The sequence below is a fragment of the Globicephala melas genome, chromosome 8 (assembly GCF_963455315.2).
Source record: "Globicephala melas chromosome 8, mGloMel1.2, whole genome shotgun sequence".
Taxonomy (NCBI): Eukaryota; Metazoa; Chordata; class Mammalia; order Artiodactyla; family Delphinidae; genus Globicephala; species Globicephala melas.
Window position 1 is genome coordinate 54,804,195 of NC_083321.1, and position 12,892 is coordinate 54,817,086.

At 39.0% G+C, this 12,892-nt stretch overlaps 1 protein-coding gene across 2 annotated transcripts in view; it reads right to left on the bottom strand.

The window, feature by feature from the left end:
* Positions 1–12,892, bottom strand: part of INTS4 (integrator complex subunit 4) — a 134,463-nt gene that overhangs the window by 55,792 nt on the left and 65,779 nt on the right. For both annotated transcript variants that reach the window (XM_060303761.2, XM_030835971.3), the window contains 2 exons: positions 2,972–3,114; positions 249–364 (listed from right to left, as the gene is read on the bottom strand). In XM_060303761.2, coding sequence (XP_060159744.1) covers positions 249–364; positions 2,972–3,114 — 259 coding nt within the window. The remainder of the gene's footprint in view (positions 1–248; positions 365–2,971; positions 3,115–12,892) is intronic.

A 12,892-nucleotide genomic window follows, 5' to 3' on the forward strand; every position in this document is an offset into this window, starting at 1 on the left:
ATGTGGAATGTAGTAGATGCTCAATAAATGGTTAAAATTTAGTATTAGTATTAAATGGCAAAGTTGAACTACTGTGAATATAAGAATAAAAGCTGAGGAAAATAACCATTAGGCTCCCTCAGGATATACTTTTAACTAAAAGAAATGAGAAAGAAAAATAACAACAAAACAAAACAAAACCCTCAGACCATCCAGGCTATACTGTAGAAAAAGATGCCAAAATTCCCTGCTAAATCAGCAGAGGATACAAGCTGGATCATCCATGTCTGGTTCAGCTGTGTCAAAAAACGGGTGGGTGCTCAGGAGCTCAGGCACCAAGGGAAGCACCAGGGTTGGATGCCGACTTCCCAGAAACTTCAAGCATCTGAAACAAGCAAAATGAGAAACAAGCAAACCTCTTTTTTAAAAAGTACTGAGAATTGGAATCAGAAAACCTGACTCAGAATTACAAATTCTCAACCATCTACTTTTGTTACCTCTATGACTTCAGATAAGTCATTCAATTATTCCAGAATTCAAGTTAATTCATCTAAAAACTTGGTTATTATGAAGACAGAGAGCTGATATGACAGATATTACTACAAGTTATTTAACTAACAACCATTTCCCCCAGCTTCCTTGCCAAGAGAACCCTGATTTTACTCAGGTATCAGGTAAGTAGCAAAGTGCTCAATGAAGGTAGGCCTAGCCCAAGGGCTCAACCACAACTGGTCTAAACTCATCATGGCAATCCCAAGCCCATTTTACAGAGACTGCTTTGCAGGTAGTCAAGTAACCCAGTTCTGGTCAATGGAACAAGAGGGGAAGTCTGCTGCAGAGCTTCTCAGGAATGTTTTCCTAATCAAATGAAGTGCATACAAATGAACATATCTATGAAACGGAAACAGACTCACAGATACAGAGAACAGATTTGTGGTTGGGAAGGGGGGTGGGGGAGGGAAGTATTGGGAGTTTGAGATTAGCAAATGCGAACTATTACATATAGGATGGATAAACAAGGTCCTATTGTATAGCACAGAGAACTATATTCAATATCCTGTGATAAACCATAATGGGAAAGAAAATGAAAAATAATATACATATATGTATAACTGAATCACTTTGCTGTACAGCAGAAATTAACACAACATTGTAAATCAACTATACTTCAATAAAATTTTTAAAAAAGAGAAGTGCATGGAGGGAATGTCCTTTTCTTTCTGTCTTAAGATATTGTCTTATCAGGTAGCCATATTGCAACTATGAGGAGAAAGCCAAGAGAACTGCAAAGAAGTCAACCAGAGTACTAGCCCTGTTAAGCTGTTGAATGACCAATACTGAAATCAACTTTCTGACTTCTTGTTATGCAAAAAAATTAGACCTTACTGTTTAAGGCACTTTTAATCAGATTTTCTGTTACTTGTAGACAAAAGCATTCTAACTGATATCCTGGGTGAAGTTCTAGAATCAGAAGAGATCTGATCTGAAACAGGAAACTTAGTAACTCTGTGGCCTTGAGCAGATATATGTTTACCTACAAATGAGATTAAATATAATTACCTCATACAGTTGCTATAAGGATTAAATGAGATAAAGAGTGAAAAGTACTTAGCAAGGTGTCTGCCATTATATAATAAGAACTCAATTAACTATTAGTTAGCTATTATTAATTGGCTATTAGTTAACTACTATGACTACACAAAGGCCCTTTATAAGTTATAAAGAACTACATGTGTGCTGGTATTTATGCTTTTTTGTTATTTTTAATTAAGTTCTGGTGTAGAAGGTGTGTTGAATTGAAAATAAATATAAACCTTAATTTAATGTCCTCACTGAGTTTATAATCTAACTGAGGCAAAGATGACTAACACTATAAGGTAATGAACTATCAAATGAATGATACCCTGCTTTCTACCTGTCAAAGGTAGAAGGGATCACTATGATCGGAGAAAGTTGCACAAAGAAGATGAGACTTCACCAAGGACTGGAGAATAAGAAGATCAGCAAAAGAGAGAAAACAAACCCCATGAACAAACTGATGGCTATATGGGGTATGAAAGGCATCACATTTAAAACACTTGATACTGTTAGGAAAGTACACTTTTCTCCAGTTCTGTCTTAAAGAACTTAATTCACTAGTTTTCTGACCTCTCTCAGCCCATTTACTCACTGTGCCTCAGGGGACATTGTATCCCCACAGCCCAAATGACTCAGTGCTCCTTGAAGACACTCAATAAATGTACAATGAATTGAGCTGGATTGGACTGAACAAACATGAAGAAATGGCAAAACAGAAAACCAGGTATCGAAAACGTTACCTAGAGCAAGATTCCCTGGCATTTTTAGTTCTTAGTATGTCTTCCAAGCACCTGATTTGACCCACAGTTTTTCGACTTTTAATAACAATTTTTTTTGAAAATAAATCAATCATATATTTGCAGTGATCTCATCACATAAGCTCATTGAAATATGTGGAGTACAACAACGCACATTTTATATTAAATGTATGCAAGGAGCTCCTCAAACAGCAATTCATGAACAGTGTTAAGCTTGACTCTAGCCAGTAAAGCTAGGGGTAATCAGGGGAAAATATGATTGTGATTTTCCATCTGAATACCAAATACTCACCCTCCCTTTAATCTCTACAATGATGGAAACAGACAGAGTGACTAACACTCTATAAGAGGAAAAGGAAATCTAATCGACTCATCTCTGTACCTCCAAAACTTACCACAGGGCTTGGCACATAGTAAGCACATAGCAGGCACATAGTATTTGCTAGATGGATGGATGGACAAATGAATAACCTAAGATGTGATATTCAATTTAGGAACCAGACTCTTGAGAGTATAGTTATGTTGAATCAGGTTTCTAAATTGAAGACAAAATTGAAGGCCATACCCAATCTATGATGATCCACTAAATAATGTCAACATTGTACATTTACCATATTATCAGACTCAGCGAACAAATGAGCAAAAAAAATCCTTACTTCCATATGGAGTCCCTATCAGTAGGGTACTTGGTTAAATTTTTCAGCAGCTCCACCAGTGCAAGATGAATCCCTTCTTTGGTTGAAACATTAGTGCAACATAAGAGTTCATGAAGAGCCTCTCTAATATCTCTGGATGAATCCTTAAAAAAAAGAAAAAGGTAATAATAATAATAGCAGTCACTATGGATTAGCTATTATGGAGGAGTATACAAGTTAAAGTGGGAGTACAGGGTAAAGAACTTCTCAATTTTCAGAAAGGGGAGGGCCTAGTGTTCACAGAGGAGGAAAAATTTGAAATGATATTTGAAGAATTCATTCATTTGTTCATTCATTGATCGGTACACTCAACATTTACTGAACACGTATTAAACAATCAACATTTATCAGCACCTACTATGTACAAGTGCTAGGGATACAGAAGTAATTAAAATTGAATCCCTGCTCTCAGGAGTTTCCTTTTAGTGAAAAGACAAAAATGAATAACTAAATATATAGGTCACATATGAGAAACTATAAAGCAGGTTAAGGTTAAGAGTGCTAGGACAGGTGGGGTATTTTACATGGCATAATCAAAGGGAACAGCAAACATAAAGGCCATGAGGTGAAAGCATGTTGAAAAATAGCAGTGTGGCTACAGCAGAGTAAACAAAAAGAGAGTAGGTACTAGATGATGTCAGAGAGCGGCCTCTTCCCTCCCCAACACTTTCTGCTCAACCTCACTAAAATGATTAGAAAAGCTCAGCAACAACTTCTTAATGCTAATGTAAATGAAAACATATCAGTTTTACTCTTATTTGGTATCTCCATAGCATTTTTTGCCAGTTCTTTAAAACTTTTTAATATAGACAATTTGAAACATATGTAAAAGTAGAGATAATTCTCCAGTTTCAACAATTAACTCATAGCCAATCTTGCTTCATCTATACATTTACCCACTCCTCCCAGATTATTCTGAAGCCAATCAAAGAAATCATAGCATTTTGTTGGTATTTCCATAATATCTTTTTTAAAATTATTTTTTAAAAAAACCCACAAAACCAATATCATGCCTAAAATTTTAATAACTCTTTAATAGCAAATATCCACTCCATAATAAAATTTCCCTGACTCAAAAAGTTTTTATTTGTTGTAATTAGGCTCCAAGAATGTCCGCACATTGCAATTGGGTAATATGTCCCTTAAGTATCTTTTAATACATAAAATCTCTTTACATCTCACTTTTTTTCCCCTTGCAATTTCTCCCCTGTATATCCTGAGATGGTAGTTTGATTTAGAGGTTTAATCACATTCAGGTTCAATATTTTTATAAGACCACTTCACAGGTAGTAGTGTGTACCTCCCTCAGGAACTATATTTTTCTTTTTGTGATATTAGTAACCACTGAAGATCACTGCCTAGATCTGGTAATTCATTAAAGTTGTAAAACAATGATATATAAATTCTATCATTCTTCTTCATTCATCAACTGGAATACTTCTACAAAGAAAAACTTCCCCTTATCAACTAGCTGGTTGTCTTGAAGTTCCATCTGTATAGGAAAAGGAAGGATAAATGCTTGATTCCTTAATTTACCAGTTTTCAAAATAATGAATTGATTACTAAGCATCTTCTAAAGGTGACTAATGCAGTGTTTTGTTTTTGAATTATTATAAAATCATGGGTTTCAACAGATTTGCAGTTGTAATCCTTAATAATATGTTTCACCTTTGCCCAGTGTGAGTCTATTTAAGTTATCTCCTGGGTCTTTTTTTTTTTTTTTTTTTTTTTCGGTACGCGGGCCTCTCACTGTTGTGGCGTCTCCTGTTGTGGAGCACAGGCTCTGGACGCACAGGCTCAGCGGCCATGGCTAACGGGCCCAGCCGCTCCGAGGCATGTGGGATCCTCCCAGACCGGGGCACGAACCTGTGTCCCCTGCATCGGCAGGCGGACGCTCAACCACTGCGCCACCAGGGAAGCCCTCTCCTGGGTCTTTTTGATATAAGCCTAGAGGTAATAGCTAATAGCTAATACCTAATGTTTGCTTTCTGTATGACAAAGACAGTACAAGGTCATCTTGTTACGTTTCCTACACCACACTTGGAATCAGCCATTTCGCTTTGGAATTTTGGTTCCTTTTAGTGGGAAATGGGATCTCCAAAGCATTTTTTTAAAAGTCAGGTTTGAGAATTCCCTGGAAGCCCGGTAGTTAGGACTCCACGCTCTCACTGCCGAGGGCCTGCATTCAATCCCTGGTCAGAGAATTAAGATCCCACAAGCCACACGGCTTGGCCAAAAAAAAAAAAGTCAGGTTTACTGACATATAATTTACATTCTGTAAAATTCATCCTGTTTAATGTACACTTCCATGAGTGCAACAAATGAATACAGTTATGTAACCACCATGACAATCAAGATATAAAACACTTGCATCACCCAAACACTTCCCTTGTGTCCCTTTGTAGTCTACCCCTCACCCCCAGCCTCTGGCAACCACTGATGCATTTTCGGCTACAGTTTTTGTCTTTTCCAAAATGTCATATAAATGAAATCACAGAGTATGCTGCTTCTTGTGTCTGGCTACTTTCACTTAGCATAATGCATTTGAGATTCATCCATGTTGTTATGCGTATCAGCAGCTATTCCTTTTTATTACCGAGTAGTAATCCATTGTATAAATGTACCATAGTTAATTTATCCATTCACCAACTGAAGGATTTTGTGTTGTTTCCAGTTTTGTGACTATTATAAATAAAGCTGCAATAAACATTTGCATACAGGTCTTTGTGTGAACATGAGTTTTCAGTTTTCTTTAGTAAATACTTCAGAGTGGTACTGTGGGGTCATATGTTAAGTGTATATTTAATTTTATAAGAAGCTGTCACAGTAGTTTCCAAAGTGGCTCTACCATTTTGCATTTCCATCAGCAGTATATGAAAAGCGCCAGTTGTTCCCCATCTTCACAACACTTGATATTGTCAGGGTTTCTTTTGTTTGTTTGTTTGTTTTTACCCATTCTAACAGATGAGTTGTTGTAATTTCTCACTATTGTTTTGTTTTTTGGGGGGTTTTTGGCCACGTGGTACAGCTTGCAGGATCTTAGTTCCCTGAACAGGGACTGAACCCAGGCCCTCAGCAGTGAAAGTCCAGGGACCTAACCACTGGACTGCCAGGGAATCCCCTCACTATTGTTTTAATCTGCATTTCTCTAATGACTAATGATGTTAAGCATGTTTTCACATGCTTATTTATTATTTGCCACTGCTATCTTCTTTGCTTAAGTGTCTGTTCAAATCTTTTGCTCATTTTTTAATTGGGTGGTGTGCTTTCTTATTATTGAATATATATTCTTTTTATTTTTCTTTTTCTTTTGGCCGTGCCACATGGCTTGTGGGATCTTAGTTCCCCCACCAAGAATTAAACCCAGGCCCTTGGCAGTGAAACTGAGGAGTCCCAACCATTGGACTGCCAGGGAATTTCCTGAGAATTTTAAATATATTCTTTATCAGATGTGTGTTTTGCAAATATTTTCTCCCAGTCTGTGGTATGTCTTTTCAAAAAAAAATTTTTTTTGGCTTAAACAGAAATTTATTGTCTGAGCTCTAGAGGCTTGACGTCCAAAATCAAGATGTAAGCAGGGTTGGTTCCTTCTGAGGGCTGCGACACAGAATCTATTCCACAACCCCCCTCCTAGCTTGTGGTAACCTTACATTCCTTGTATGGCCTTGTAGATGGCATTCTCTCTGTGTCTTCACATTGTCTTCCCTCTATGTGCGTTTCTATATCCAAATCTACCCCTCCCTTTTTTTGGTACAGTTTATATATCAAAGCCATTATATGTGTTTGATTTGGTTCCATTATCTCTTTACTGTCGTCAAATATATATAACATAAAATTTACCACTTTAAGTAAATGTACATTTTAAGTGTACAGTTCTATGGCACTAAGTATATTCACATTGTTGTGCTATCTTTAAAATTTCTTACAAGTGTTTCTTTGAAGAAATTTTTTTATTTGATAACCAGTTTATCTAGTTATTTCTTTCATAGATTAAGTTTTTGGTGTCAGAGTATGCTTGTCTAAGACAAGGTCACAAATATTTCCCCTAAAAGTTTTATACTTTTAAGTTTTACTTAATACATGAAAGAAATCAAACTAAAAAATTTAAAAGACACATCCATAACTATATAACAAAATCTAAGAATCAGAGGACTCTTCCTTGAAGCTCAGTTGGAAACAAGCCTTCTTTATTCTCTAAGCACCCTCTTTTACCCTGCAATTCTCTCATTTCTTTACCCTATACAATTGGGGGGCCCACTTCTCAATAAACACATCGGACCATGTCATCCCCCCATTTAGTAACCTCATTTGGCTTCCCCGCCACCCCTAGGATAACACTGAGTCTCCTCAGCATAGCACACAGGCCCTTTACAATTGGTTCCCTACTGACCTCTCCTGTTTCACCTCCCACCCCTTCTCCCTCACAGCCACATGTGAACTTCTCAATGTTCCCTGTCCAGGTCGTGCCATTTCACACCCCACCCCCCATCCCCCGCCTTTACCTGCGGTCATATGCTAACCTTCTGGTGAGAATGTCATCCCTTACCTTACTTTTGATACGATCTTGTAATTATGGTTTATATTGCTGTTTTCTCTATAAAACTGAGCAACTAAGAGGCAAGAGGACTGTCCATCTCAACATCCTCAGAACCTAGTATAGAACCTGGCTCAGGAAAAATCAGTAAATGTTTCTTGAATGATTTTCTGAGGCATACCTGAGAGACACTGCAAGTTTGGTTCCAGACTACCATGACAAAGCGAATATCACAATAAAGCAGGTCATAAATTTTCTGCTTTCCCAGTACATACAGAAGTTATGCTTATACTATACTATAGTCTAGTTAAGTACGCAATAGCATATCTAAACAAACAATATACATACCTTAATTTTAAAATACTTTATTGTTAAAAATGCTAACCATCAAAACTGAGCCTCAGCAAGTCATAATCTTTTTGCAATAGGAACATCAAAGATCACTGATCACAGGTCACCATCACAAATACAATGATAATGAAAACGTTTCAAATACTGAAAGAATTACCAAAATATGACACAGAGACATGAAGTGAGCTGCGGGAAAAATGGCACCAATAGGTTGGGGGTGCAGGGGGAAGAAAAAAACACAGGACCGATAGACTTGCTCCATGCAGGGTTTCCACAAACCTTCAATTTGTAAAAAATGCAACATCTTCAAAGCGCAATAAAATGAGGTATGTCTGTATTATGAACTACTACCATATGAAGCGCTTTACATGAATTCTCTCATTTAATTCTTAAAAGAAACATAAGAATATGTGAAATTATCCTCACTTTAGAGATGAGAAAACCAAGAACCAGAAGGATTAAATAATTTGTCCAAAATTGCAAGGCTGCCAAAATCCTTTAATAGCTTTTAGTTGTTCTAAAGGCTCTGCATGAGCTGGTCCCACCAACCCCCTCCAGCCTAATCTCATACCACACACTAGCTCTGTTACTGCCAGGCCTTCTTTTGGTCCCTCAACTGTGTCATGTTTCCACCCACCACAGTTTCTACACTTCCTGCTCCTCTGCCTGAAATGTCCTTACACCTCACACTCCCAACTCCTCCTGCCAAGTTAGTGCCTTATTCCTCCTTTAGAGTTCAGGTTCAGAAGCTTTTCCTGATTGCTGCACCCCCTCAACTCCTAAAGACCAAGTACCTCCATGATATACCCCCATGGGACCTCACTTCTTTCTGTCGTGAGCTCCTTATTTCAACTTATATTACACCTTCATTCGTGTCTTATTTGTCTGTCTACCTCATACCTAAATTCTAAGGTCCATGAGAGCAGGGCCATGGCTTTTGCTCACTATTGTGTCCCCCTTCGCACAGTGCCTGGCACATAACAGATGGTCAATAAATAATAAAAACAAACAAACAAAGGGAAAAAGGGACCAAAGAGAAGAAATGACAGGTTGATTTGGATCTGTCTGGCTCTGTATGTAGCACACTTAAATAAGATATAATGCTTTCCATATGAACAAATCTCCACCACTGATAGGAGGCAGCTATATGGATGTAATGGAGAAACAATTGTCAAGTAATAAGAAAACAATTTTGACTCGTGTGTTTCTTAAGAACTTCCCAGTTATACAATTAACCTGTGTAGATTTGTTTTAGGAAATGTTTACTAAGCATCCTCTATGGGCAAGTCACCACATTAAACCCTGAAAGGATACAGTAAAGGGTACAACATGGTCACTTAAGGACTTCACAATCTCATCAGGGAGATAAGACAAACATACTAAACCTGACATAAATGGATAAAGTGTGAAAACTACAGTAAGAGACAAATGGACTTGGTACTCAATAATTATGCCTTAAATGAAGGAATGAGGGAAAAAGTCAATTTATTTGATATGAACTTCAAGAATGAGATATGTTGGGGCTTCCCTGGTGGCGCAGTGGTTGAGAGTCTGCCTGCCGGTGCAGGGGACACAGGTTCGTGCCCCGGTCCGGGAATATCCCACATGCCGCGGAGCGGCTGGGCCCGTGAGCCATGGCCGCTGAGCCTGCGCGCCCGGAGCCTGTGCTCCGCAACAGGAGAGGCCACAGCAGTGAGAGGCCCGCATACCTCAAAAAAAAAAAAAAAAAAAGAATGAGATATGTTGAAAGCAGTAAATTGTTATGTTATCCTTCTGCATAAAATTTTCCAATGGTATCTCATAATACTTAGAATAAAATCCAAACATCTTACAACAGCCTCCAAGGTACTCTACCTGCCCCTACCCACCTCTCAGACCTCATCTCATACCACTTTTCTACTTTCTATGTTCCACCTATACCAGCCTTCTTACTCCTGCTCTGGAAGCACACCAAAGCTCACCTATGCCTTAGAGCCTTTCGACCAGCTATTGCCTCTTCCTGAAGGTCCTTCCTCCAACTTTCACATGGCTGGCTTCCTTTTGTCATTTAAGACTCAGCACAGGCCCCAGCCGCTGGGTCGACCAGCTGTCCCGGCGGACTTGCGTTCCATAGCCCCAGCTGCCTGCTCCTTATTTGTGTCCTGAAGATTAGTGTGCCAAGTTCGTCTGTTTATTAAGATTAAATACGTAAACAAGAACCAAAAAAAAAAGACTCAGCACAGGGACTTCCCTGGTGGCGCAGGGGTCAAGTATCCACCTGCCAATACAGGGGACACGGGTTTGAGACCTGGTCTGGGAAGATCCCACATGCCAGGGAGCAACTAAGCCCATGCGCCACAACTACTGAGCCTGCGCTCTAGAGCCCGTGAGCCACAACTACTGAAGCCCACGCGCCCAGAGCCCGTGCTCTGTTACAAGAGAAGCCACCTCAACGAGAAGCCTGCGCACTTCAATGAAGACCCAACACAGACAAAAATTAATTAATTAATTTTTTAAAAAGACTCAGCACAAACACTGTCTCCATAGAAAGGCTTTTACTAATCCCTAACTTTACAGTGAAACTTCCCATTCCTCCATCACTATTTACCTTCTGTATAAGACTTATCACTCTCTGAAATCATATTGTTTACTCTACCTGTCTTTAGAATATATGTCCCATGAGAGCAAGGAATCTGTTTTTGACCACTACACCTCCAGTACATAGACAGCACTTGTTGAATTCAGGTAGTAGCTCAATGTAAAAGAAAGGAAGAAAAGAAAGAAAAAAAAGTAAAGGAAGGAAAGGAAGGAAGGAAGGAAGGAGCAAAGAGACAAATTAAGGCTGGAAGGGTCAGGTAGCTAAATTTCAACACAGTGAAGTACAGAGGCACAATAACTATATAGAGCAGTGAGCAGTAGGGTAGAAGAACAGACAATGAGTTTATATAAGTCTAAAATTCATGGACAGAACTCCAAGTCAAGGAGTTTAGACCTAAACAAATTCTTTGTGAGTTTTATACAAAAGTGCTCATAAATAAGCCTATCATGGCCCTATGAACAATTAAGTATGTCAAATTATAGCTTGGGATATAGCTCAGCTACTTAACGTTTACTGAGCATCTACTTGTGTAGATGCTACAAAGCACTGCGAATTTAAGAACGAAAAAATCAAGACTGGCGCCTTGAGAAGCTCACAGTCTTGTGGAATAAAGAATTAAACAAACAGAACACCTACTGATAAATGCCACAGTAGCATAAACAGGGTGTTACAAAAATACAGATGAGTGCTATTTAGCCCACTCAGCAGTACAGTTAGTTAAGGAAGGCTTCCTAGATATATTACCTAGTGTGGATTCTGGGAATAAGCAGAAGTGTGCTACATGAAAAGTGGCAGTTTTGCAGGCAGAGGAGAACAAGTTACAATGAAGGCAAAATGGTGAAGAAAAGCAGGATGATTAGCGGAGTGACTACAGCATAAAGTTCAAGGTGAGGAATGATGGGAATGAAAGCTAAAAGGAAAGGGGCTAGGCTATAGAGACCAACCATAGAGAACAACACAAAAAATGAAAACTTATCTTCCTAGGAAAAAATACGAGGGACTTAGCTGGTGGCGCAGTGGTTAAGAATCCGCTTGCCAATGCAGGGGACACAGGTTCGATCCCTGGTCTGGGAAGATCCCACATGCCGTGGAGCAACTAAGCCCATGTGCCACAACTGTTTAGTCTGTGCTCTAGAGCCCGCGAGCCACAACTACTGAGCCCACTCTCCTAGAGCCTGTGCTCCACAATAAAAGAAGCCACTGCAATGAAAAGCCCACGCACCGCATCTAAGAGTAGCCCCTGCTCGCCACAACTAGAGAAAGCCTGCGTGCAGCAACGAAGACCCAACGCAGCCAAAAATAAATAAATAAATTTATTTTAAAAAATACGTGAAAAAAATTATAAAGATTTATAATTCAGGAAAAATCTTAAGAGAAGTGCTAAGCAACTGAGAGAATGATAAAGACCTTCAAAATCAAAGCACCTAACCTGTTTTCTAAAGTATGTAGCAGAAATCTATAACAAGTGCTAATATGTAAACATCAAATTGCTATCCCTTTCACAATATCTAAAAAAGGGGGGTGGGAAACCAAAGCCCAACTCTCATTTATTAATATTTTGAAAAACTTCAGTGACTTCCCTGGTGGTCCAGTGGTTAAGAATCCGCCTTCCAATGCAGGGGACGGGGGTTCGATCCCTGGTCGGGGAACTAAGATCCCACATGCCACAGGGCAACTAAGCCCACACACCGCAACTACTGAGCCCGTGCACTCTGGGGCCTGCAGGTCACAACAAGAGAAAAGCCCGCATGCTACAACAAGAGAAAAGCCCGCATGCTGCAACAAAAGATCCCACATGCTGCAACGAAGATCCCATGAGCCGCAACTAAGACCCAATGCAGCCAAATAAATAAATGAAAAACTTCAGAGCTCGCAAATAAAATCCAGACACTTTAAAGAAACAATTGAAGAACCACAAAGAGTTGTACAGCCTGGGAGGCAAATCTGTGTTCGTATCCTGGCACAGACACTTATCACCTCTACAACCTCAGAGAAATTACCTTTTTTCTGAAAACTCCAAGGTTGAATGAATTGATCCCTAAGATCCCTTCCTGCTGTCTATGATTCACTAGAAGAATTAAATCAAATCAAGGCTGAAAAGAATTCTTCATTATTTAGCTCCTGCCTTATCTGTAGCCACTTCCCTTCCCTCCTCTCTCTCTCAACTCTATGTTATATTACAACGAATTCCTCCCAATTCCTTGAATATATCATATCCACTCTTACTTCTGGATCCTTAGACACTGCTCCCTCTGTTTGGTATCCTTCCACCCTACTACTATCAGTGCCACTCCTTCCCAAGAAAATGTTTCATACACCTGAATCTAATATAATATAGTAAGTCAGCTATACTTCATTAAAAAAAAAAAAAAGAAAGAAAGAAAATGCCTCATTAAGTCCTACTCCTTCAAGTATCCAC